The sequence below is a fragment of the Tetrao urogallus genome, assembly GCF_951394365.1.
Source record: "Tetrao urogallus genome assembly, chromosome: 8".
In the NCBI taxonomy this organism is placed as follows: Eukaryota; Metazoa; Chordata; class Aves; order Galliformes; family Phasianidae; genus Tetrao; species Tetrao urogallus.
In genome coordinates, this window is record NC_136821.1 from 32,213,946 (window position 1) to 32,239,200 (window position 25,255).

Below are 25,255 nucleotides of genomic sequence, written 5' to 3' on the forward strand. Positions count from 1 at the left end.
AGCTAGGCTGGGTGCAGGGGGGCAGCAGGAGAGCTCGGGTGCAAGGCTCAGCAAACTGCTGCAGCGCAGCACGGGGCTCCGGGTGCATTTCATCCAGTGATCTCGTGTTGGAAACGAGAAGGGAGAATCAGCTTTAATGAGAGTGGGGGCCTCACTGTGTACTGCAGCAGCAATTAAGAGTGTGATTTATTTACGTGTATATAATACGAATTGCATTAACGTCTCCCTCTGCCAGCAGTCACCCTGCAGCAGTAAGCGGCAGGCACAACTAGAACGCCCGATTTCCCGCGTGCAGCGCTGCGTCCCCCTGTCGTTTCCCATCGGCCCGGTGCCTGGCCGTGCGCTGCAGCCCGTTGGTGCAGAACCACCGCGTTTCTGCTGCGAACGCAAACGGCGCCGCTCCCTTAGCGTTAGAGGCCTTAAGCGCGCGTGCTGTTGAACCCGTCCGTGTTTCCGTCGGCCCTGCCGCCTCGCCATTTTATGCACGCGTTGTTCGGAGGCCTAAATACAGAGGCAGAAGGACAGCGCTGTGTGTGTGTTTGCTGCCGCGCCGCCCCGGGCCCGCAGAGCGTCCGGCCCACGTGCCTGCCGTCAGACAGCCGCGGCCATCGCCGCGCCGCGCTCGGGGCCGCGCCGTCCAAAGTGCCGTTTGGTTCGGGTTCGTCCGCTCGGTTCGCTCGGTTCGGTCGAGTCCCGCGACCCCGCCCGTCCCGCCCGAGGCGAAGATGGCGCGGTGGGGGGCGGTGCCGCCCGTCCCGTGACGCCTCGCGGCGGCGGCGCACGCGCGGAGGCCCGGCGGCGGCCATGGCGTCGGGGTGCCGGATCGGGCCGTCCATCCTCAACAGCGACCTGGCGGCGCTGGGCGCCGAGTGCAGCCGCATGCTGGACTGCGGGGCTGATTACCTGCACCTGGATGTAATGGACGGGTAACGGCCGCGGCGCGAGGCGGGCGGGGCGCGGGGCGGCGCGAGGCGGCGCGGCGGTAACGTGCTGTGTGTTCGGCCCCCAAGGCACTTCGTGCCGAACATCACCTTCGGGCACCCCGTGGTGGAGAGCCTGCGCAAGCGGCTGGGCCGGGAGCCCTTCTTCGGTAAGCGGGCGGGGGGCGGCGCGGCGCGGCGCGGCCCGGCGGGGCTCTCGCTGACGGCCTGCCGCCCGCAGACGTGCACATGATGGTGGCCCGGCCCGAGCAGTGGGTGCAGCCCATGGCCGTGGCTGGCGCCAACCAGTACACCTTCCACCTGGAGGCCACCGACGGCCCCGGCGCGCTCATTAAGGACATCCGCGAGAACGGCATGAAGGTGAGCCGCGAGGCCGGGGGCCGCGCCGGGCCGCGGGGGGCAGCGCGTTCCCCGACCGTTCTCCTCTCCGGCAGGTGGGGCTGGCCATCAAACCCGACACCGCGGTGGAGCAGCTGGCGCCGTTGGCCAACCAGATCGACGTGGCCCTGGTGATGACGGTGGAGCCGGGCTTCGGAGGGCAGAAGTTCATGGAAGACATGATGCCGAAGGTGAGCCCGGCGTCCGCTCGTACCGGGCTCTCGGCGCTGGCGCGGCCCGGGGTGACGCCGCGCCTCCCTCGCTGTGTGCCCTCAGGTGCAGTGGCTGAGGACGCAGTTCCCGTCGCTGGACATCGAGGTGGACGGAGGAGTCGGGCCTGACACCATCCACAAGTGTGCCGAGGTGAGGGGCTGCGCTCGGGAGGCCCGGGGGCGTCGCCGCCCCCGAGAAATGGCGCGGGTGGAGCCGCCGTGCGGTGCTTTGCGGTCGGAGGGAACGGCGAGGCAGGCGATGTCAGCGTCGTGTGGGGTCTGAGCTCGCGCTCGTTTCGGCTGTGGCTCCTGAAGCCTCTCTTAAGCGAAAGCTGGTGTTCCTCGTATGCTTAGGTAACAGGAGCGGGGATGAGGAAGTTACTGCTGGGGAAGTGCAGCTGCAGTAGTGAGGCGCGGCGCCTGAGCCTGCGAGCAGTGCTCCTCTGTCCTTCGGCCTCGCGTCGGTCGCTGCCCTTACTTGTGTCCCATGTCACTGAGCGGGTGTTTAATGTCTTCCAGGCGGGTGCAAATATGATTGTGTCTGGCAGTGCCATTATGAAGAGCGCAGATCCGAGATCTGTGATCAATCTGCTAAGGAATGTGTGTTCAGAAGCTGCTCAGAAGCGGTGTCTGGATCGGTGAGACCTACCCGAGCAGTGCTCCAGAAGGCTCTGGGCGCACAGGAAAACCCTTGTTTCTCATGCTAAGGGAGGGCTGGATGAACATTAATCGTGGAAACTTGTTGCTGCTGAACAGAGGAATCATTCCTTCGCTGCAATGAAGCAAGCAGCAGTGAAAAACTGTCTGGCTGTCTTTCAGGGTTGGAAATGCAATGGTTTGAACCTGTTTCTTGATTCTGTGGAGGCTAATTGTGTGGCACGACTTGTAATGCTGGCTGAACTGCAGTTCAGTCAATCTTTGCTTGCTAGAAGAGTGTAGCACCGCCACGGGCCGCTACCTTGTGGGAGACTAATGAACCTGCCTTTCGCTGTCTGTGTTTGTCATTTGGTCTGTGCGTTCCTGCAAAACTTTTCCATTGTCTGCATTAAACACACTTCTGCTGTGGTGAGTCTCCCTTAAGCTATGAACAATGAATAGTTTGGGAAAAACGCACTCAGGTGTAGGAAACCCGTGTGTGATTGTCAGAAACACTTCTGTGTTTTGCTTTTGCTGCACGGAAGTACTGGACCTACAGAAGTGGTTCAAATGCCAAACAAGTTGGTGAAACATCTTTACCAGGTCCTGAAAACTGGCGAATATTTTTTACCTTTCAAATATTGATTCAAGTGACAGGATTCTGTAGAAGGAAGTTAAAATGCATTATCTTGACCTGTGCTCTCTTTAGTTCATGCATTTACCCGAGTCAGTGATTTAGAAGCGATTTCGTTGTATGTAGGTTGAAATGCAGTGGATAGAGGTGTTTATTTCTTTAACTGTAAAACAGCTTACCTGTCCTCTTGGTAACCGGCCTGAGCAGTTCTCATACTTTCCACTTGTTTGCTCTATCATGTCTGGTTTGGACACATGAAGTAGGAGAGCTGAAAACTGGAGGAAGACCTTAGCAGGGCATTTTAGATAGACTTTCCTCCTGAGGCTCTCATTAGCCTTGCTCCCTCTAAATTTCCATGGTATTCTGTGTGGTATTTTTTCCTGGACTAATGACAGAAGGGTTGCACACAGTCTGCTGCCCTGGGGGAACAGCAGAAAGCTCAGCAGCCGCAGCTTGGCTAGGCAAGGTAACAGTCTGTGTGGCTGGTGCATGCGTTAGGGCCAGAAAGCAGCTGGGTGGAGTCCAGTGCATTGTGCATGTACAAATAGAGCTCTGGTACCTGCAGTGCAGGCTGAGCAGCACACAACCAGCTATGCAGGGTTAGCGCGGGAGTTGGAAGCGTGACTTCTCATGCTGTTGAAAGCAGTGTTTGTCTCCTACAGCTGCACTGGAGCTGGGATGAAGGGGTCATCAAACCGTTCCGTTGCTTTGGAAAAAAACAGGCCCAAAGTCATGCTATTTAACTGAAGGCACTGTGCTGCGTTCTGAGCGTAGAACAATGCAGTATGTTTTCTTTACGTGCCGTAGTCACTTTGTCACTGTTTAAATGTTCAAGTTTGTGCTTGCACTGGGTCTTGGATCAGCAGTGCTGTGAAATACACCACACACACAGGAACATCGCTCAATTGTTTCTTTCCCTGTAAGTCCATCCAGAATGCACGGTGCAGCTGGTTACTGTGGCAGTGTCCTCTTACAGACCTCAGGTTATAGCTAATTGTAACCACAGAGCTGCACAATCTCTAGCAGTAACAGTAGTAATGGTTGTTCTTCTGCCTAGCACTCGTCTGGTTTAGTGCCTCGGTACATACAGGGAAGTTGTATGTTAGGTTGTCATTTAAGCCTCTCCTCCTGTATTCGGTAATGTATTTCTACTGCAGAGGCACCCCAGCAGCAGGGTTCCAGCTGAGCACCAACAGGAGAGCCAGTAGTCTTACTTAGTATCCACGGGGCCCAGCAAACACCAGAACTGTTACAGTGCTCTGACAGATCAGAATTTTGGCAACAGGGGAAGGAGGAAACTGAGGGCAAGTCGCAGGGACAGCAGCCAGGGGAGCTGAGGAGCAGAGGCAGTGTCAGCACTGGAGGACAGGGTAAAGACACTTGGACCCATCCTGAGCAAGGCTGGGACTGGATGTGTGGTCCAAGCACAGCTTCAGAAAAACGTGTGGTTTAGTTTGAATGGGTTTTAGAAGCTTGTATTGGTACTTACGTTCTGCTAAGGTACCTGGATGCAGGGGCGAAGTGCTTTAACCCCCATAGCAGCAGGGAGCAGAATACGTCTATTGAAAATGGTGACAGGGAAACTGCTTTCTTTATGCAGCTGCAATGCTTGAGTTTTGGGAGAGGGGATTGCTGCTTATGTTTAAGTTTGTGTGTAACAGTCAGCCTTTGTAACAGCTGCTAGCGCTGCTTCCAGTGTTGTGGCTGAAGGTGTTCTTGCCATGACATGAGAAAAGCAGCTGCCGCTTCCTCTTGGCCACCTCCCCCCCCCCCCTTCGCCTTTGCCCGCTGTGCCTGCACATGCTGCTCACCTGATGGGAGGCTCTGTGCACTGCTGGGATCTCCAGCCCGGGGCTGCTTGGGCAGCTCTCTGTGCAAGGCGGGTGGTTGCAGCTCAGTGCTGCAGGTGGAGTGAGCTGAGCGCCAGAGGGTAAGGGGAAAGGCTTTGGACGGGGATGGATGGGGTAGGACCAGATGTACACTTTTATGGTTTGTTCAGTATGTTTTCCAGTCTCCTGGCTGCTCAGCCTGTCTTTGCCTAGCTGTTTTGTTGTGTTGTGAGGCGCTATTTCCCACAATGGCTGAGCAAATGCATATGAAGAGAGGACAAAGGGAATTCTGCTTACGCTGACTTGCATCTGGCAAGATAACAAACATCTGCTTCAGAGCAGCACAGTGGAGGCCGACCCTTAAAGGAGCACAGTGGTTCAGTGGGTACAGCAGTGGACACCACAGCTGGGTGCTGTACAGCCATGCAGAGCAGCTTTACAGTCTGCGAGTCTGACCAAACTTGGGTCATCTGTCTCTTACATTCCAACCCTCTTCAGCTCCCTCTCCTCAAATAGGTCTGGAAAACCCCTCTCCTCTTGCTTCTTCCCATGCAATGCTGGAAATGTTTCCATTTCCTGACTGCATCTTCAGGACACGTCAGGCAGCTAGCAGGCTGCCTTACTTGCTGTGTCTCCGTCCCAGCTCTGAACTGCAGAACTGCTCACGTGTGTCAGGAATCACAGGGCAGGAAGCCCTGACCTTACAGTGAAGTGGGTAAGGATGGACACCCACTTACTGAAGGGCTGCACAGAGTGGAAGAGCCCTGCAAACACTGGTGGCATTCAGCGTTCTGAAGGCTTTTCCTAGCAGCAGATGCACGTGCAGGATGAGACGCAAAGCTCACTTCTGTAGATGGGTGCTGGGGGCAACCTTGGCCTCAGAGCACCAGTGCAGCTTTGGTATGGCTGCACAGCTTCGTGCCACTGGCATCTGTGTGCCTGCAAAGCCCTGCTTTGGCTGAGCAGGTCTCTGTGCCAAGAGGAAGCATCACTATTGATTCATCGCTTCTAGGAGGCCAGCAAATTCAGACTACGTACAACAATATATATATGTGTATATATATATATAGAAATAACTTTTAATTAAAAAAACAACCTTGCATCAAAGATTATAGTATCAGACATTGAGGCAAGATTCAAGTTTAAGACAAACCAGTGTTAAAAAAAATGTTTAAAAAAATAATCAGAATGTGCAATAAACTACAATGTAGCAATAGGTTGTAGTGTTGAAACTTTACTGAACTGTTTTCAGATGTCCAGTGTATATTTCCTGTCATTCTGACAAAAAAAAAAAACAACAAAACACCAAAAGGATTGACACTATAACTGGGTCATCTGTCCAGTGCCATTCAGCTCCAGCTTTTACACACAGAAGAAACTTTTGCACAAAAACAGAGACTCCTATAATATTGCCTTCAACTGTCCTACACAGAAGAACTTCCTGTTGGTAAATTATACCTACATTCAATGCTTAATCTTTGTTAATACCTCTTGACACTGCAGATACATCCCAAACTACCCTATTTAGATCCAAGTTGAAACAACTTGCTTTTCTTTACTCACTGTGAACTCGCTGGGAAATGAAAACTCTTCCCAGCATCACAGTGGAGAGCTTTTGGGCTTTTTTCCTTACGGGTCTTCCAGCCATCAGCCATCTCTTTCTTTTCAGCTAGTCACCAAATGTTGGCATACTTAGAGACTCTTGCAAGGCACTGTACAGAAATTACAAGACTTTTTGTCTTAAACATATTAAAGCAAAATATTATGAGCCTCCTTTGCTACTGAAGGACCAAAGAAGTGAGATGACCCAGAATGCAATATTCAGAGAGCTCCTCTTCTCTCCCAGTTCCCTATAGCCATACGACAAACAGGAACCCTACTTTCTGAGTAGCAGATACATGGACTATTGAAATGCAGTGGTCTATTTCTATCTTATTGCTTGAGGATGTCTATACAAAACATGCCCTGGCACTACTGAGAGCTGAGTACAGATTTTAAGCTAAAGGCAAGGCTTCCACACCGCCTGCTTTCAAACTGCTGCTTCTCACCTGCCCTTCCCTTACGCACAGGTTACACGCATGCATTTAAAGAGAGGTGGATTTTCTGCCACATGTTCATGCCACACAGGAAATAATGAGTGGTTATTGTTCCTCCCACTATATGGTCAAGTAGTTTTTCTGTGTTCAGTTGAAGTTGTTGGTTTAAGGTTGACAGCATATCCTGTCGCACCAGAATCGACTGGAACCAGAAACGCATTTGAGAACAAACAAGACAAAAAAGGATGATCACTAACAAATGTGGCGATATGACAACAGAAAGCAGTGAATGCTGCCAGCAATTTATGTGTGCTCACTCCCAACACTGGGAATATTAGACTTCCAGCTTGAAATAATTACTTTCTCTTGGGGTTCAGGAAGAAGAAAGTGTTGTCTTTGGGAATTATCCTGCCTGTTACAAAGCAAGAAAGAAAATATATTATATGCAGCTAACGTACAGGTTTTGAATTGTGCTGTCATATGCTGTGTGAACAAGAGAGATTTTACCTTACACTTTTCTCCACCTTAATTGGCTTTCTTAATGAACCACATTACTCCCTGTCACCTTTGCTTTCTTGTACTGTTGATTCCCAGGCAAGCATTTTCGCTGTCTTCTGACTCTTCTGTAGATTGTTTTCGTGGTGGAAGGCCATTGTCTGGCAAACCAATGGGTGTACATGGAGCACAGGGAGAGTCGCTGGGGAAAGCTGCACTTGACATTTCAGTCTGATTTGTTACTTGATCTTGGCACAGTAAAGCTTCCACCTCTTCATCTTTTAGTGGAAAAACTCGAAGTTCCCACAGCCCAGACTGAAATCAGAGAGAGAAGGGGAGAAAAAAGGGATTTTGGTTGAGTCTGAACTGATGAGCTACGTGCAGAATGATCTGCTATCAAGTTACAAGAGAGCCTCGTTCTCTACGACAGTTTGCAGGGCTCTTCAGATACAGGCTACGGCACTATGAGGCACCAGCTGTCCACATAAGCTGGCCTCGTGTGGTTTTGAACTAGTAACAGGGCTGTGACGGTACGGGCACAGCATGGGAAGGGGAAGGATCTCTTCCCTGCTGCCAGACATCAGTAGCTGGCATTGACACGCTCAGGCCTGTCTGGAACAGCAGCCAACAGCCCTGAGGAGAGACTGAGCAGCCCTGAGCCCAGGCCTGCCACACTCACCTCTAAAACATGTGCCGTGTTTGCTGAGCTGTGAAAACTTTATCTGTTGACAAATGTTAGGTTTCATTCATCAAACATACGTACCTAAACAGGAGCACTACATTCGGTCCACGCAAACCAGAGTGACGGCAAGGAGGGACACGGATACGCTCCAGCTCCAAGATTTAGACTAAGACCCGCTGCTCACTGGGGTCCTGAACGGACTGGAAGCTACCAGAACCACCCACCTTTGCTTCCTGGCTCTCCCTGCGGAGTTGTGCAATCCCTGAACAAACAGAGCCGTGGGCTTCAGGAGTCAGGTCGGGAACAGGTTCAGCAGCGCAGTGCAGCGAGGCACAGGAGCTGCCGGGGTGGTCCTTCTGCACCACGTCTTGGCCGTGTCGTCCATCAGCATTTTTGCTGTAAGATCTAGCACGGGATAAAAGAGGCAAGAGTCTTAATGCCTGGCTCCCGCCCTTTTACAACACTGAAAGCAGTCTGTATGTGCTATCTGTGCTTTACTTATTTAAACAGAAAGAAATGAAAACGCATGGTTCTCGACAACCCAGCAAAGAGTGCCGTGCAGAGGAGAAAAATGAATAAACATGGCTGGAAGTGCCATGCTCTGGCTGTTCAACAGCTGGGGGCTGATTCTGCTTGGGAGCACAGCATTGCTTGCAGGCTCCTGATTCAAACCATGCTGCCTTCCCCCTGTGCCCAGAACAGCAGGTTATGGGCTCCCCTAGTGTGCATAAGATAGGTGTTACTCTCAGTCTTACTACACAGACTAAGCTAACTTTGCGTATTTATTCATATGATCACAGTTCACTTTCAGTGAAGAACAGACACAGTTGTTGATGAATGGCAAAAACACAACATTTATAGGACTGTTTTTGTCCTGGCAGATTGTGAAGCCATTTATGGGAATCGTTTTCCCAGTGCTGAACTGCAGATAGAGCTGTAGGATGCTCACTCTTACACGCACTATTGCTCTCAAGAGTTTTAGGGGGAGTTTTGCACCAGAGAGCAGGCCTGTGATAATTAACCTTTTCATTACCAGCACACGACTGCTTAAGCATAAGGTCCTTGGCACAGCCTGTCAGGTCAGTGAAGAAGGGCTCCTGCTGCATAGTGTGGCATAGTGTCACAACTGGGAGTGACACAAACTGATCAGCATGGGAACAAAACCTTAATCAGCGCCACACCAAGTTTCCATAGGTTCTGCGTGCTTCAGAATTGCATGGCATTCTTTTTTCAGCTAAGGATTAGACCTGGTACTGTCCCTGACGAGCTAATTCACAAGGAGTGCCCTTGTTTTCTCTGTCACAGTTCCCTGTTGAGCAGGAACACCCCCGCCCCAGTCAGTCCACCTGCCTGCTATTCCTTCTGGGCCAGCGGCTCTGCTCCCACAGCGACCACCTCGCTCGCTCTCTTTCTTCATACTTTGTATGACGTGAGGAAAACACTTCATCTGACAGATCTTCTGCCTGCAATGAGAAAGGAGGGAGACACGGCTGCTGCTGTAATTAGGAACTTCTCTAGAAACAAAGACAGATGGTATTATATGTAATTGTACGGAGCTCTGTTCGCTGAACACGCCAGCAGAGAGGATGATGCATGCTTGCAGTATGAAGGCACGTCAAAATAATGGGATGCTGTCACAGTTTATTTCTTCATGTGCCTGTGGTCGATCTGAATTGACACAGAAATTATTCCCCCTACCACCTAACACATGTTTTTCTACGGTGGGAAGCAGCAAATTAAAAGGACAGGTATTTCTAAAGAAGACGAGCAAAAATTGCAGAACTTTCCGGAGCCTGCTGCAAGAGGGGGCTGGGAGGCAGAAGGATTTGTCAGGTGCTCTTTAAGCACAGAGCAATAGGTCTGAGCTCATGAGGCCAGGGATAGCTGCACACAGAGAGGCACACAGCAAACCTGAGGTGCTGCATTCCTGCTAGGAAACCAAGCAGAAAATCGCTTCTGCTTTGAAGAGAGCACTTCTCAGCGACTGATCTGCACGACCCGACCCAGGTACGGCTTCACACAATCCTAGCAGAACTGTATTTTAACTGACTGCTCACAGTCAAACCAGCCATTTTTTTAGATACAAACACCCCCGATGCAAAAAAACACTCCTCTCCGACCTTCACTTTGAAAGAGCCATCTTCATTTCTCCTGCTGCTTAGAGGTAGCTGGACAAAGAGCACGGTGCTGCCCATCCCTCTCCCTCCCCAGATCAGGTGAGCTCTTGGCTGGGCCGTTCCAGCACTGCTCAGAATTGTTTCGGAGTGCTCCAAGCCATTCAGCCACCTCAAAGTCCACCTAAGAGCTAAGGCTGGCAAGAGAATATGACTGCTGCAGCCATGCTTTTCTGTGCCAGCTGCTCCCAACTCAAAAGCAGCAAAATTCTAGGAAACAACAATTCCTGTTCATAAATGCATTGCCAGATCATCCCTGGACAAGAACTATACCAAGAACTGAGGGTCACGGAAAATAAATTTGACGTTCTGTAAAAACAAAGATCTCATGGCTGTTACACAAGCAACACGATTCATCTTCTGATTCCATCTGAAAAAACACAGAGGCAAAAAGCAGAATCTTTACTGCTCTGTCAGAAACAGACAGACAGGCTGTCAGCTGCATTTATGCTGTAGCAGACAACTGATGCCCCCAGGTCTTCTGTAGAAGCCATTCCCTGCATGAAGACTTGCAGCACTGAAGCGGTGCAGTGCATTACCATTATGGCTCCAAATGCAAAATACTGCAACGCATCTATGCTGCTGCAAACACATCGGATAGTGGCATTCCTCAGCTTCCCAGGGACCACAGCTCCTACCTAAGCTGTGGTCATGAACTACAGCCCCACAACAAAATTCACCTGGGTTGATGAAAAAGGCCCTGGAGTTGCAGTTCAGTGCAGTCTGAATTGGCCATGGGAGCCATTTGCTAAAACTGTAGCTGCCTGCTTCCTCCTCGGCTCAGCACTCAACAGGAACCTTCAGACAAACAAGCCTGCTTTGTTTGCCCGGCTCATGATTTCTTTTTGAAGGCTCCTCACTGCTTTTATGTATTTATGTTGAACACAAACGGCTTTGTTAGCTGTTGATTTCCCTTCATGGAAGTCAACCTAATGTGTTTCCTCCTCTCTCTGGAATTCACTAGTTCTGTCCCTTGGATGGCATCGGTCAGGGTCTGCACCTCAGTTTAGATTTCTCTTTCCCAAGGTCAGTGATGTACAGTGCAAAAGTGGGAATTTTATGGACTACCAAAGCGTTATTCCCTCAGGGAACATTTAGGATTTTTCTGTGCGCTCAATTTCCTTTGAAGTGCAAACAAAAGATAATTCCGAAAGAAAAACTTGGACTTTGAGAATACTTTTCTTAGCAAATTGCCAGGACTTTTCATGAGGGGAAGAAACTTCATTTTTAATGAGCTTCCTTTCAAAATCAAAGCCCACATTCCTCTCCTAGCCAAGAGTTCTGCAATACTGAAATAAGCCTTACTGTACCTCTTCTGTGGCTGATAGCAGAGATTTAACTACTTGCTTATTCAAGTTTTACTCTATTCCATCCAAGACTGACCACTAATAGAGTTGATTTTAAAAGTATCATTTGTTCCACAGACAAAATCACGTTACCTCAGCATAAACCAGGACTTTACTTGATTCGACACAGCCTTTGCTCCTCCCTAAGACTTTGTATGTTTCCTGCACCAACTTTAGGTTAATTTATACTTACTGTGGCTGGAGCACTTTGATTTTTTTTTGTCCTCACTAAGAACAGGTTGAAAAAAGGCCTAGGAACTGTCATTACTTGTCAGAAGGTTCTGGCAGTCGTGTTGAGAGCAAAGGTCTCTTTGTGAAGCAGATCTCAGGAGCTCGTGTAAAGAACAAGACCTTGCTTCCATTCAGATGTGAATTCTCTCCATCTCATCTAGCTAAGCTACAAGTCAACGGGCATTCACCTTGAATGAGCAGGAACAGCACCAAAATAAATAACCAGGAATATTTCTGAAAAGTTGTCAAAACAAAATCAGTGCTTCGCTCTTCTGCTTCATGGGAAGCACTAAGTCATACACCATAGAAACACTTTCACAAAACTAATCACAGAAATAATTATGCTGAAGTACTGGTCATTACTGAACAACTACAAAATAAACTTCAACGCTATTCTATACCCTTGCCTTGCTAGAAAATTGAACCTAGACAAAACAAAACAGGAAAGCCCGTGCCACACCCTCCCCTGCACTGAAGCAATAACAGGCTGCAAAGTCATACATGCAGGAAACACAAATGCTGCTTGTCCAAAATTTCCAGACACAAGAACGAGGTACCCCAAAAAGGTAAGACTTCTGTACTCGAATTGTTGTGAATGGGGAACTGCTGAGTTCCTATCCTTGCAAGTCCAGCTCCTGTAGAACCTGACAAATCTGGGACTTCTTGCTTGTTTTTATCTTGTGGAAACTTTGGGCACAAGTCTGCTGCATCAAGTGGAAGAGATCCTAACTGCTGGTTGACAGAAGGAGTTTTAAATTTAGCTCGACAGAAGACAACAGAAATACAACTATTTTATAGTACCACCCCAGGTGCTCTGTAGAAAAGCAAAGAAAAAGCTTACATTTCTACAGAAGCAGACAGCACATTTTGCCCTCTCTCTTCTTCCACAATGATCTGCTGAAGCTCACCTTGATGTTAGTACAAGGCAGAACTTCAAGAGAGTCAGAATGTGAGAAGAAAAGGTAATGCTCCTGTTCTCTCATGCCTTTTCTCAAGCTTCAGAACTAAGTCAGCCCAAAGCCTAAGCAAGGCAATGGGAGATTTAAGATCAGACAACCACCTTTTCTCAGGGCTCAAAAAACATCCAAACCAATTAATACGATCCAAAGGAAAGGGGGAAAATTGGCAAAGGACAAGTTAGAAAAGAGAAGCTCTTTATCATCTTCCTCATCTGACATCCCTCTTATTCTACCCAGCAGCTGACAGACAATATTGAAGCAGCGGACCACAGCAGGAGGCAAAGCCGCTTTATTGTACTCAAGTTATTTCCTGGCCAAGTGATGAATCATAGAGGCTGAACTAGGAATGCCAAACACAAATGTACTGGGAGGGCCATTTAACAATAAGCACACACGCTTCACACAGAGACACCCTGAAGCCCATTCAGCACTGTTTAGCATTATCTTCTGTACTGCTACATAAACGCAGAACTGTCCTACTAATAAGGCCTGTAAGCTCTGGTCGTGGATGTTCTGAAAGGTAAGCTCAAGAGTGGATATCATGGATGGAAGTATAAATGCTAATCCTATAGCTACAGCAGTCCGTAATGGCCTGTAGCAGAGACTGGAGAGAGACTACGGATGTGCAAAGGCAGGTTTGCCTTTTGACACTCGAAGAGGAGCCACAGTAAGACGAGAAGAACAGAAAAGCAGCCTAGAGAGCAGACCGGCTGTTCTGTTCACGCTGGGGCTAGGCGGAAGCTCATCATTAGGGGAGAAAGGAACCCCTCAGCCTCTAAGTCCACAGGCTTTCCCTGAAGGAAAACGGGGCATTTTTACGTCTGGAGAAAGCAGCGGTAGTGGCACACGGTGTGCAGACGTGGCAAAAAGACGAGCGGGAAATGCCAAAGGTTATGCTGCTCCTGAGAAAGCAGAAAAGTTTGCTTCCAGGGGGAGGGTTGAAAGAACACGGACAAGAGGACTTGAGGAACCTTCTGGGCCTGCAGGCAAAATGCCAAATTACCTCTTGGAGGGCAAGAGGCCATGGCAAATGGCCATGAAGGAAAAGGACAAGAGACGTTACAGCACAGGTAGCTCCAGGGACAGTCACAGTAGCAGACCCAATAGCTGAGTGCTCAGGAGCAGAGGACCCTACGTGAGCTCTGACTGCCAATAGCAAGGGACATAGGAGCTAGATGAAAAAGCAGTTATTAATGGAGGTTCTTGCATTTCTGTCATCCACCACAGGGTCTGGTAGGTTGGGGTAGGACATATTCCCAAGTTCTGAGACCCAGTACTTTGAAATGTGAAACTTAACCAGGATCTGTACAAAGTCTTTAGAAAATACATACTGATTATCCCAATTACACATCCAGTTTAACCATGCAGTTGGTTTAATTAAAATATAGCTTACCTCTTCTTCATTTACATGAGATCTTTCCAAAGGCTCTAATTCAACAACTCTCCAGCTAGAAATGAAACGAGAAGTCAATTTACCTAAAAGCTAAGTCATTGTTTCAGCTGTAAAGAATCACAAAGTCACCAAGGTTGGAAAAGACCTGTAAGATTATGAAGTCCATCTGTTCACCTGCCACTGTATTTCCCCACTAAACCATGTTCTACAGTACAACATCTACACATCTCTTGAACGCCTCCAGGGATGATGATTCCACCACCTCCCTGCGCAGGCTGTTTCAGAGAACAGTTTCTTCCTAATATCCAACCTGAGCCTTCCCTGGTGCAACTGAAAGCCATTCTCTCTCATCATAGTTATGCAGGAGCAGAGGCCGACCCCCACCTCACCACAGCCTCCTTTCGGGGAGTTGTAGGGAGCTGTAAGGTTTCCCCTGAGCCTCTTCTCTACACTGAACATCCCCAGCTCCCTCATAAGACTTGTGCTCATCCATCACAGCTTTGTTGCCCTTCTCTGGACACGCTCCAGGGTCTCAATGAACCAAATGCACACAAAAGACAGCAATCTCCACGTAACTGCTGAGAGGGTCAGTCCAATGGCATACTTAAGCCTACAAGTATCTCTACAATTAAAATGGTACAAAATCCCTTCTATTTTTAGCCAGTCTCTGCATCTGCCATTACTCTGTGCCTATTGCTTCATTTCCCTTGTGCCATCAGCTGACCAGTCTTCCTACCACCCATCTTTTTACCCACTTCTATGCACAAATTGAAATGCACATTAAAAAGCAACCACCAAGCACATGAGAAGATCGCCTCAGTATTGTAACATTATCTAATACAAATTATCAGTACCATTGATGCTGTCACGTTCATTTTGCCACTTTCTTTGCAACAGAGGTCATGAACAAACCTTGGCGTCAGGATTTCTTTGTACTGCAGTTTCTCCAACTTTGATGGTGCCACCAGTGACATTGGAATAACAATGTTGTCTATATCATAGGAGCTCTCACTTCTCAGCCTCCTCCTGGAGTTATGCTGTATAATAGAGTCAATTCAAGATTCATCAGCTTACAACACAGCAACTAAGTTAACTGAGAAATAATAGGAGTGCACAAGAAGAAACTCTTCAAAAGACTCTGGAGGTCTAATTATCTTAAAACTATCTTATCACTAAGATCTACTCCTTGCTTTCACAACTCCTTCTGAAATCAGTGGGTATTTCCCTAATTTCAACTACAATTAATTTTGAATATTTAAGAGATCTTCAAATTTAATGCTCTCTTCTTCATAACTGAATTTCTTTGCCATGATCATACCAGGATTCCTGGTTTCCTGTGCTCAGTAGTGCATGGATCCTGTAAGGCTAAAAACTGAGCTTCCTTGATTACAAGAGAAAGTTTAGCTTTAAATCATGATGTAGTACATAATAAGATATCTCAATTTTTAGCTGAATGGTAATGGAAAGAGATCTGTTCTAAAATGCTGATTTAGGTGTTCTTCAAAGATTGCTTCATCAAAGAAGAGTAATAAGAGATCTGTGCATGGCCAAAATTGCCTGGAAGATGTGTATCAGAATTCAGTTCTCCAGCCATCATCACCAGATTAAAACTCAGCAGGCACCAGCACAGCAATAGGCCAAACAGAACTGGGGGCCTGAAACCTGAGTAGCAAAATGAATTTGTTCAGTACTTCCAATAGAATTAAAACAAAGTTTCTTCAGGGATTTTGCTGAATCAGAGCTCTGCTGCTCCTCAGAAAATTTCTATATCAGAGGCTGAGTTGCACAGAGATTTCAAACAGCAAAGCTGAGGCTTAACAAGTGTTGTGACTGTATTTGCACTCAGTGCACATTTTGCACCAAAAAGAAAGTGTTTTAAGAGCTCTTGTGTAAACCCGGGAGTATAAATTAGGGTATACCCAATGAAATCTGAAAAAAAGTCAAATGAAAGGCCCAGTGCCAGTAACTGAAATGCTTGCTTTAGTTCTATTATCTGTGAAACTCTTTAACAAACAATTATCTGTTTTCCAAGCACAGATCCTCCATCTGGGATAATTTACTTAACGCAAAGAAAGTTCTTTACTGTAACTTAACCCTACATCAGATAAAAAGGGCACATATTTTTGATGACTGTTTGCAACTCCGTTAACATTTCAGCCAGGGCAGTGATGCATTTTTCCTTTACCTGTGATGAAGTGCTGTGAGTGGGCCTAGACATCGCATTGATATTGGTCACGGCTGCAAAACTGCCAGGGGATTCTGGTTCTGCATGTTGAAAGGAGAACGTCTCAAACCTACCATTGCGTTCGCCTGTCACAAAAGAACAGCAATAAAAAAATGCATACTGACTGTTGTCTATTTGGCCAAGGATATTTTTCCATACAGTAATAGTAAAGTCATTTCTAGAAGCCCACAGCTATCCACTTGAGATTTAATGAATACTAAAAAAAAGCTGTCTAAATAAACACTTGTTACTCATCCTGTCATTGCCGTTCCACAAAGCTCGTCCCTTTCCTTCTACAAAGGATTTCTTCTGCTGGAACCAACTTCATACGGGCAAATCCTGCTTCTTATTACAGAAACCATCCTAGACTACACACAGCAAATCCAATCAGACCTAGAAGAATGCTTCCCAGCATGCCCTCAGAGCACTTCATCTCTCCGATGTACCAATCCCTGACTGACAGATTCCTCCAGATAAACGGGCAAACAACGAAACAAAACTGGCAGCGGGGCTAACCAACAAAATTAGTTCCTCCATCTCCATGTGTGGTTTCTTCTAGCACTGGCCCACTGCTCCAGACAAATCCTAATTCCCCTTTACTCTTATTTAGTCTCAGTGGAAGCAGCATTTAAGAGGATTCAGGAGATAACCACCAGCGTTCTGCTTTCCTTCTACCGTAATGCCCAGATGAAAAAAAAAGAGAACGAATTAACAACTAATAAAGAAGAAGCAGCAGATTCCAACTTGAAAAAAGAAAAGCTAAGTCAGATCCTACATCCAAACAGGCCGGGTCAAGGACACGAACTCCCATCTCCCAGGCAGCACTGCAGCTCCCTGGCACACAGCTTTTATTTTTGGCCTTGTTCATCAGGCTGACCTTCCCCATGGATAATTTCTCCTAGACAGAGCCCAAATTAGGAATAAATATGTAGTACTACACCCATAGCACTAATAAACTGGAACTGCTGCTGCTACTCACAACTATACTACAAAGCAGTTCTCTGGCATTGGGAAACTGTGATCCTTATGATAAAAGATAGGTTTTTTTCTTCCGTTACCCTGAGTAGCCAAATACTATTAGCAGAGGACTAACTGTATCTTCGGAAGGTTTATATCAAGAGGCTCTCTCTCTGGTGCTCCCAGTATCTCCAGTTGTTGCTCTCAGAGTGCACGACAGCTCACTTGGGGAAGCAGCACGGTTACAAGGAGCACTGGGTCAGCACCTGCCTTTGGGGGCATCTTGGCTTTCTTCTTGCTCTTAAGCACATCATAACTTTTGGCTGACTTCTCTCTGTGGCAATTCCCACACCTGTGTTCCTTTACCTGGATTACAGCTTTACCCAGATCCCTGCTAGAAGTGTATTTTCCCATCATGTTAACTGATGATTTTAGTTCTTTCCTAGGGGACATTTTACACTACTACAGTTTGCCTTCCTACTTATCATTTTTCCTTGTATCTTTTGGGAGGGTTTTTGCCAAAAGTTTTCCCAAAGTTCACATAAATGAATCTGTAATAGAATTTGTTAGATTTTACATCCCAATGGCCTGGAGAAGTAAGATGCTATTTAAATGTACATGGGCGTGTTGAATTTCCTGTCTATATGATCACATTGCTCTTCGTGGCTCTATAGACATTTCAGGGCAGCTTCGATTAATTTACCTGTTGCTGAAGTGGAGATTCAGCATTTAAAATATAAAGGTAACGAGTGAAAACACTAATTATAAGCACTGGTTACCCACAAGTCCTCCTAACAGCCTGGAAGGAAACCAGAACCACAAATGACAGTAGACAAGAAATGAAGCACTGCTGACCAAAGATGCCAGGAATAGTAAATGTTTGGTTGGGCACGTGATTTGACAGATAACTTTGCAATTCAGTCAGTTTCACTAGGCTAATATAAAAAAATTCATCATGAAAATAATGACACCCAGCATTACAAAAACACAGTGAGACTGCTAAGCAGCTTCCTTAAAGAGCATTCCAAAAATAAAATACAGAAGCTTGCCTCCTTTTGCAACGCACACTGAAGAAAAAAGGAAAAGGATTATGGTGCTTTACAATAGCACATTACTTCTCCTGGCATTTTAAGTCCATTCCTTTACTCCTGAAGAGTTTTGCAATACTTTCCTTTTTGGAGACACCTCAGAATTTGTTCACAAAAGCCCAATGACAAACTCATTTATACAGTACGTACACTTGAACAAACAGAACTGTCTTAAACAACAGTTTTTCTCTTACCCACTGCTGTCTCACTTAGATGTCTTTTCTTTCTTCCTTCCGACAGCTGCTCAGATGTTCCTGACACTGATTGAGATTTGGAATTAGATAAACAGCTATTGTTCCATCGTTTGAGAGCAACATTATGATGGTTATAGTCTACAACAGAAAAAGCAAATATCAAGTGAACTTATTCTCCGTGGCTGCAGTTCCAGGCAATCCTGGTGAACTATTTACAGCGGAAAAGGCGAACTTCAGGTAAGGATCCAAACATTAAAAACACTGCAGTGGGGCACCTGTGTTTGCAGAGAACTCGTTGTCCAAACTCCCTGCACTGTGCTGGTGCCCTTCTGATGGGATTGCTTCAGCATAACTGCAGTACCTGTGTTATAGAGATTCCTCTTCCACCTAAATCCCTGGCCAGTTACCTTCTCAGCTAACTGCCTTTGCTAAATTTACAAATTGAACATTTTTGGGACAAACTAATGAAAAACAGTCTTGCAAACATTACACTATTTTGCCTTACGTACCATTTTCTGGAGCTATTTTAAACTCCACTCCAGGATACGAGGCATCAACAGGTCCTCCCTTGACGTCATCCTTCCTTAATAATGTTTCAAAGTATATGTGAAGAGGAATATCTAAAATAAATAAACAATCCAAACAAAACAAGGTTTAGATGGTGACCCGTGAAATAATGAAATATGTGTCATCACTAGAGGTCTAGGAATCAATTTACACGACACTGTATCATATCATCTTTGTCTCGAGTCCTGTGACTCATGAAATGGCACAGCTCTGAGATCTGCTCACTACAGTATCTGCAGTATCTTGACACTGTCAATATGGACACAATCTAGGTGAACATCTGAAACTGGGAAAAGCCCAAAGGAAAACCTGATGACCACATCCCAGCCAGACATTTCAAAGGTGTGACTTTCACATACATGAACAAAAAATTGCAGGGAAGGTAACTCTCAGCAATTATTGCACGTGTGCATCTAAAACAAGTACGACATCAGATGGGCAGAGAGGCCCTGGCACTGCTGCCCAGAGAGCTGTGGGTGCCCCATCCCTGGAGGTGCCCAGGGCCAGGCTGGATGGGGCCTGGGCAGCCCGAGCTGCTCGGTACAGCTGTTCGGAACTGGATGGGCTTTAAGGTCCCTTCCCACACAAACCATTCTGTGATTCTAAGATAATCTCCTGTAATTGCTGAGAGGTAAGACATGAAGGTACCTTTCTTTCTGCTAGTAGAAAGTGAGTTGTACTATGTACTTGTACTTGATAAGTAAGTATCAAGTTGATAAACTTGACTTGTAGAAACAAGTCAAAGTTTAGTTTGGCACTGCAACCTGTGCCAACAGAGGCATTATGCTTAAGTGGTTCCAAGCCCTCCTGCACTGTGAGCTTTTAAGGACCAGTAAGGCAATTAAAATCCAGGTAGGACTTAAACTTAACTGATGCTCCTCAACAAATCACAGTGTGGACACTCTGTAGATTCACAGCTTAGCTTCTTTAGTCTTCAGTGGCAAAGCAGAAAATTCAAGGTTGTATTACTCTGGAATAAACTATGTCTGTACCTGCCACAACTCCAGAATTGATCTTCATGAAAACAAGCTCTGGAGGATAAAAGGAGAGAAAGACTGAGGTCCTCCCCTCTTGACTAGCTTCTGTACTGAGCCCAGCACGATAAAGAGCACACAGGGCACTTTCCCTATAATCTACAAGGCTTTTGGTTCAGCCTTTTGGGTACAAGTAATTAACACTTTTCAAAATTGCTACTGCTGAGAGCTTAGAGGTAATTTCAAGATACATTCCTTCTTTCCCTCTCTGGCAAAGGCTACAGCAGGAAATGTAATTCATTTCCTGAGGGAGTTCTAACCAAGAATTAGTCTGCAAAACATCTCAAGTGGTAAGGAATTTAGCCACTGTTGTTAAGACAGGAAGGCTTAAGAAAAATAGGTCACTATAAGAAAAGACTTTCTGGAAATAAAAAGAAAAAAGAGAAATTAAGTAGAAAGAAATATGTCAACATAAGAAGCAGGCTTGACAACTGTTACATTCAGAGGACTGAGTACGGGGCCACAGGGTGGGCATTAAATTATTTTTATTTACATACGACCACGGCCTCATGTGCCTTGAGGACTTGCCAGGACAGAACCTTTCAATGTATTTTGCTAACTAAAAAGAACAAATTATTTCAATTTGATACTGATCTAAGTAGGTATTTAGTCTCAAGATCAAAGCTGACCTGCAAAAGGTCTTCTTCCCCCCAAGGTTTTTGGCACATTTCCTTTTCTACCTCTGAAAAAAGGTAAAGAAGGTCTGAAAAGTTTATTAGTCATGACATTCATGTAAAGGAAAAAAAAACCACCGAAGTTCTCTTGATTTCTTCTTCACTGGAACAGGCTGCCCAGGGAGGTGGTGGAGTCTCCTTCTCTGGAGATGTTCAAGACCTGCCTGGATGCCTACCTGTGCGACCTGCTGTAGGGAACCTGCTTTGGCAGGGGGGTTGGACTCGATGATCTCTGGAGGTCCCTTCCAACCCCTACAATTCTGTGATTCTGTGATTCTTGAAGAACAACCTCACTGTCTCAGATTCCGTGCTCCTGTCCCTTAATTAAAATGGCAACAGCATTTGTTCCAGATTAACCACAAACTAGGTGCTAAAGCACCAGGCCCAGTGCCTTAGATAAAACCTACAAAGTTCCATCCTTGAAAGCGTAAGCTTGAAAATCACTTTCATGCTCAAGGTATGATGCAATCACTTGCACTTTTTCATTAAAGACCCTCTGTAATATGGAATCTCTTAAGACTTGGATCCATGATATCATTATATTTCCTGAAGCAAGCAAGTCTAATTGCACAGTTCTATTACCTCGCCTGCAAATAATGATTCTCCTCTGAAATTAAAAAATACAAATAAAAAAATAGGTACAAGAACAATATCTGAATTTCATACTGAATCCATCATCACACGCTGAAAAATCTAATCCTCAGAGCTTCAGAGTACGACAACACCAAACGTTATTTTCTGACACACAGAGGAAATTAAAAAGAAAGCCTTTTTTTCTGCTTTGTTGACAAACTTATTTTATTCAGAAGAAAGTGATAGAAGATGTGGGGATACCATGAATTGTATTTTGAGAGAAGTTATCCTTCTGGAAAGGGTTAACTAAGGAAGCTGCAAAGAAGACACGAAAGTGAATCACACTGCCTGATCAAACTGGAAAATTTCTAGCATACGCTCACTCACCATTACTTCATAGAGAAGAGGATGACAAACAACTAACAGTCCTCTTGACAAGGAAAAGACAGCAAAGTGCACAGAGCACGATCCAGAGCAGGAATCTACGCTCCCTCAAAAGCAAGGAGTGTGTCCAAGCAGCACACAGCAGTCCAGCACTCTTATCCTGTCTTATCTATTATTAGCAAGGCTAAGGTTCCTGGAAAAAGAGGATAAATATTCCTCAAAAGAAAGATGCCCTTAGTATCACAATAACATTTTTCTTCCTTCATTCTGGCAAAATGACCTACAGTATCCACAAGGCAATCAATAGCCTTTCAGTTTCTTTTATTTTCATGATGATTAGAGTTGGTTTTCTTTTCTGATAGATTTCCAGCATTCCTGTCAAACTTCCTAGTCTCCCTTAAGACTAAGGCAAGAATGAAGGCAAGGGGCACAGCCTTATACAACTATCCCTGAACAGATATTTAAAGAAACACTGACAAATGCCTCTCAAAACATGTGCTGTGATCAGCAGTCCTTGCTCAGAAGCTGAAGCAAGGAAACAACTTGATTAGTTAGAAAAACTGGCACCGAGTGACCCAGGAAGCATGCGGGGACAGCTCTCCTCTGCAGGGATTATTTAGTGGCAAAGAAGCCCTCGTTACAGCAGGGTTCCCATACTGCTCAGTAAAAAGGTTTTGTCTAAAATGCGAAAAAAAGAAAAAAAAAATCACAAAGAAAGAAAAAATTCAATAGTATGAATCCCTTCTGCAGACAACAGCACTCGATGTGGTAATTTGGAAGTGCAAGTTGCACTTTCAGAGCAAAGAAGAGACAGAGTCAACGTCTGCATTATTGTTTAAGAAGATTTAAAGAATCAGATGTCAGAAATCATTAACATCAGCAACCACCATAAGGCCGGTTATCACTAAAACAATCACAAAAACTACAGAAACTTTCTGAGCCTAGTGCAAAGGGCCTGAGCTGAAAGCTGCCCACGAAACAACAGAAGCAAGATGTGTGGGAATAGCACCATTCAAGGGATTGCCACTGACTTGGAGTGGACACACTGTGAAACTTGCCACAAAGAACCCCAAATTCTTCCCAGACCACTCTTTCTTAGCTGCAAGTGCCTTACTGGTATGGAAAATTCAGATGTGTTTTTCAAATATCAGTGTGAAACTACGATTTTCCTTCAGCCTAAACACGTGTGCTCTGCCAGTAGGAAGTTTTCTGTAAGAACTATTAAAAAAACCCACTCCAAAGGAAAGTTAGTCCACAGCCTGCACAGCTCTCACAAGCACCCAGCCCTCTGTGGAGGCATGGAGTTTGGGTTACTTACCTGAAGGGAATGATAGGACTGGATGGAAGGAAGAGTCCAGCTCTTGCACGTAATCCAGCATTTTAGATTCCGGGCTGTACTCGCTACTGCTCAATGCTGAGGTTGGCACCATACATGGTAACTGAGTTCTGTATGGACAGGAGGTATCTCTAAAAGATGAAGTCTGCATGGAAACACAGGAACAAAGGTTAACTTCTCTTTTACTCACTTAACTTCCCTCCAGCTGGATCAGAAGAATAAAAAAGCTCACAGTCACTCTTTGACATGTGAATGGGAAAAGTACTCGCACAAATGTCAGATAATCTACATATGACTAACTCTTCTATGGTGCACAATACAAAGAATATAAAAATACCCTTTTATTAGAGGCCAGGAACCAGTTGTCAGAGTTTCCAGAGCAAAATGTAGCAGCTTCCAGTCATTATTCCTATATAAACCCATGGCCAAAAAGCTCTCCCAAAAAGTTCTCTGGACAGTTTGAGCTTATATATTTTAAAGCAAGACAATATTAAATATTTTGTGCATACTATTTACACAAAGCAAGAGGACAGAGTCCTTACCTTGTTATAACACATATGAAAGAAGATACAGAACAATAAATACAGGAGATGGATGCACTGACTGATTAATAGGTAATAAGAGAACTACTACACGGAGCAGAACTGTGAATATGAACGTAGCTGCTTGTTTGCAAGGCCTGTTAAGGGACAGAAAGTAAAATGACGGATTGCACGGGACTGGTGGATGCAAAGTAGCAAGACAGAATGGCAAAACACAACAGGAAAGGACAAAGCAGCAGCACGCAGGCAAAAGGCTGAGACATGCTTAGAGACAGAAGGAAAGAGTGGAACATAGTACTACTAAGCAGTAGTCAAAACAAGCCCACGCTTCTGAACAAGCTACTGCAGGAAAGTAGTGTTGCTGATGCCACTTTCAGCCTTACTAGGTACTACGAATAGCAGCCCCAAAGGTACTGGCATTTTTAAGGTCATCCATTGCTCAAAAAAAACCAGGGTTTGCTGCTTTGCCAAATGCTGCAAAACCTAAAATGAGCAGAGAGGAAACAGGAACACTGAGGTATCAGCTTCTAGCTTAATACTGTGGAAACAGCCACGTCTATTGTCTCCTGGAAAAGGATTTCAACTTAATAAACTGTAAGAATGAATGTCACAGTGGTCTTGATTTTCTTAAGACTTTTTATGGAACAAGAGGAAACCAGCCAACAGCTGCATCAGAGGGAAGACGATCAAACAAACTTTACTTGTATTTTTAGTCGTCCTGCTTCCTGAATCCAAGACATCTCTAGCTGCTTCCTCCTGCCTGAGAGACTCCGGGCTGTATTCTAGCAGTGTCACTCAACTGCTAGTGATGCAGTGCTTGCATCTACCACTCTCTCTCTCTCTAATTAACTGTAATTTGTACTTCTGTGACATGGCATCAGTATTTGCAACCCATGCTAAGTCAGAAAATAGTAAATTGTTCACCTTTGTACTGCAGGATAGATTAAAATCATACAAGCTGCATGCTGCGACAGTGGAGCAGAGGAGACCCTGTGGTTCTGAGGACTGCTTGTTGTATTTCACATTTTTATCAAAAGAAAACATTAACAGTCCCTAAGCCACCCTGACCTCTGTACGTGGGTTTACATGGAACTAGTTTCAACTTCATGTGGAAATAATTCTTTTCTAGCCCAGGACTCCTTCAAATCAGTGTTGCGTTATTTCCCATGTCAGACATATGGGATACTTCTTCTGTTAAACTTTAAACACCCATGAAGTGTTGGCAGAACAGGGACATGTTTGGAAACACTAGAGGGGTAAGCTCTAAAGCAGACCGAATGTTTCCCATTATACAGACCATTAAGCTAAAGCCTAAAGAGCTTTTACCTTCATGCAATTTCTAAATTTGACTTTCCAAAACTTCATAAAACCCCATTTTCACCAGATTTTGTTTTTCTGGAATGAATTGGTTTCCTGGACATCCGCAACTTTAAGTTGCTGCTGCACTCACTCTGCTTGATTTCTTTTTCTGGAAATGAACTCAAAGTAGAGTTAATGCAGTTGGTTTTAAAAGAAATCCCCAAACACCAATCAGTAAAATTCCCTAGAAAATATATGGGTAAGAGCAACACATACTGACACACAGTCCCTTAGCGCTGACTGACTTTTTCCTGCTTGAATTCACTTCATTTGCAAACACATTTAGAATATAGCTTAAAGCTAAGCCTGCTGAAAAACATGCATCAAATGGTAAAATAACCTCCACAATCACAGTTTATTTTCAAACAGTAATAAAA

The 25,255-nt window shown here is 45.6% G+C and overlaps 2 protein-coding genes across 2 annotated transcripts in view; one reads left to right on the forward strand and one right to left on the reverse strand.

Annotated features, from left to right (window-relative positions):
- Window positions 1-804: 804 nt before the first annotated feature.
- On the forward strand, window positions 805-2,173 carry RPE (ribulose-5-phosphate-3-epimerase; the record flags this gene model as incomplete). The annotated part of the gene is given in 6 exon segments (XM_079538796.1): window positions 805-926; window positions 1,011-1,090; window positions 1,162-1,344; window positions 1,347-1,510; window positions 1,596-1,682; window positions 2,051-2,173. Coding segments are annotated over 6 exon segments (759 nt in total).
- A 5,054-nt stretch (window positions 2,174-7,227) lies between these two features.
- KANSL1L (KAT8 regulatory NSL complex subunit 1 like) overlaps window positions 7,228-25,255 on the reverse strand; it is a gene marked incomplete at both ends in the record, with an annotated part of 51,679 nt that continues 33,651 nt past the window's right edge. The window contains 9 exons of the mRNA XM_079538911.1: window positions 7,228-7,476; window positions 8,068-8,248; window positions 9,194-9,306; window positions 13,947-14,001; window positions 14,859-14,983; window positions 16,132-16,256; window positions 18,410-18,547; window positions 18,919-19,029; window positions 22,960-23,122. Of these exons, the coding sequence (XP_079395037.1) occupies window positions 7,228-7,476; window positions 8,068-8,248; window positions 9,194-9,306; window positions 13,947-14,001; window positions 14,859-14,983; window positions 16,132-16,256; window positions 18,410-18,547; window positions 18,919-19,029; window positions 22,960-23,122 (1,260 nt within the window). The remainder of the gene's footprint in view (window positions 7,477-8,067; window positions 8,249-9,193; window positions 9,307-13,946; window positions 14,002-14,858; window positions 14,984-16,131; window positions 16,257-18,409; window positions 18,548-18,918; window positions 19,030-22,959; window positions 23,123-25,255) is intronic.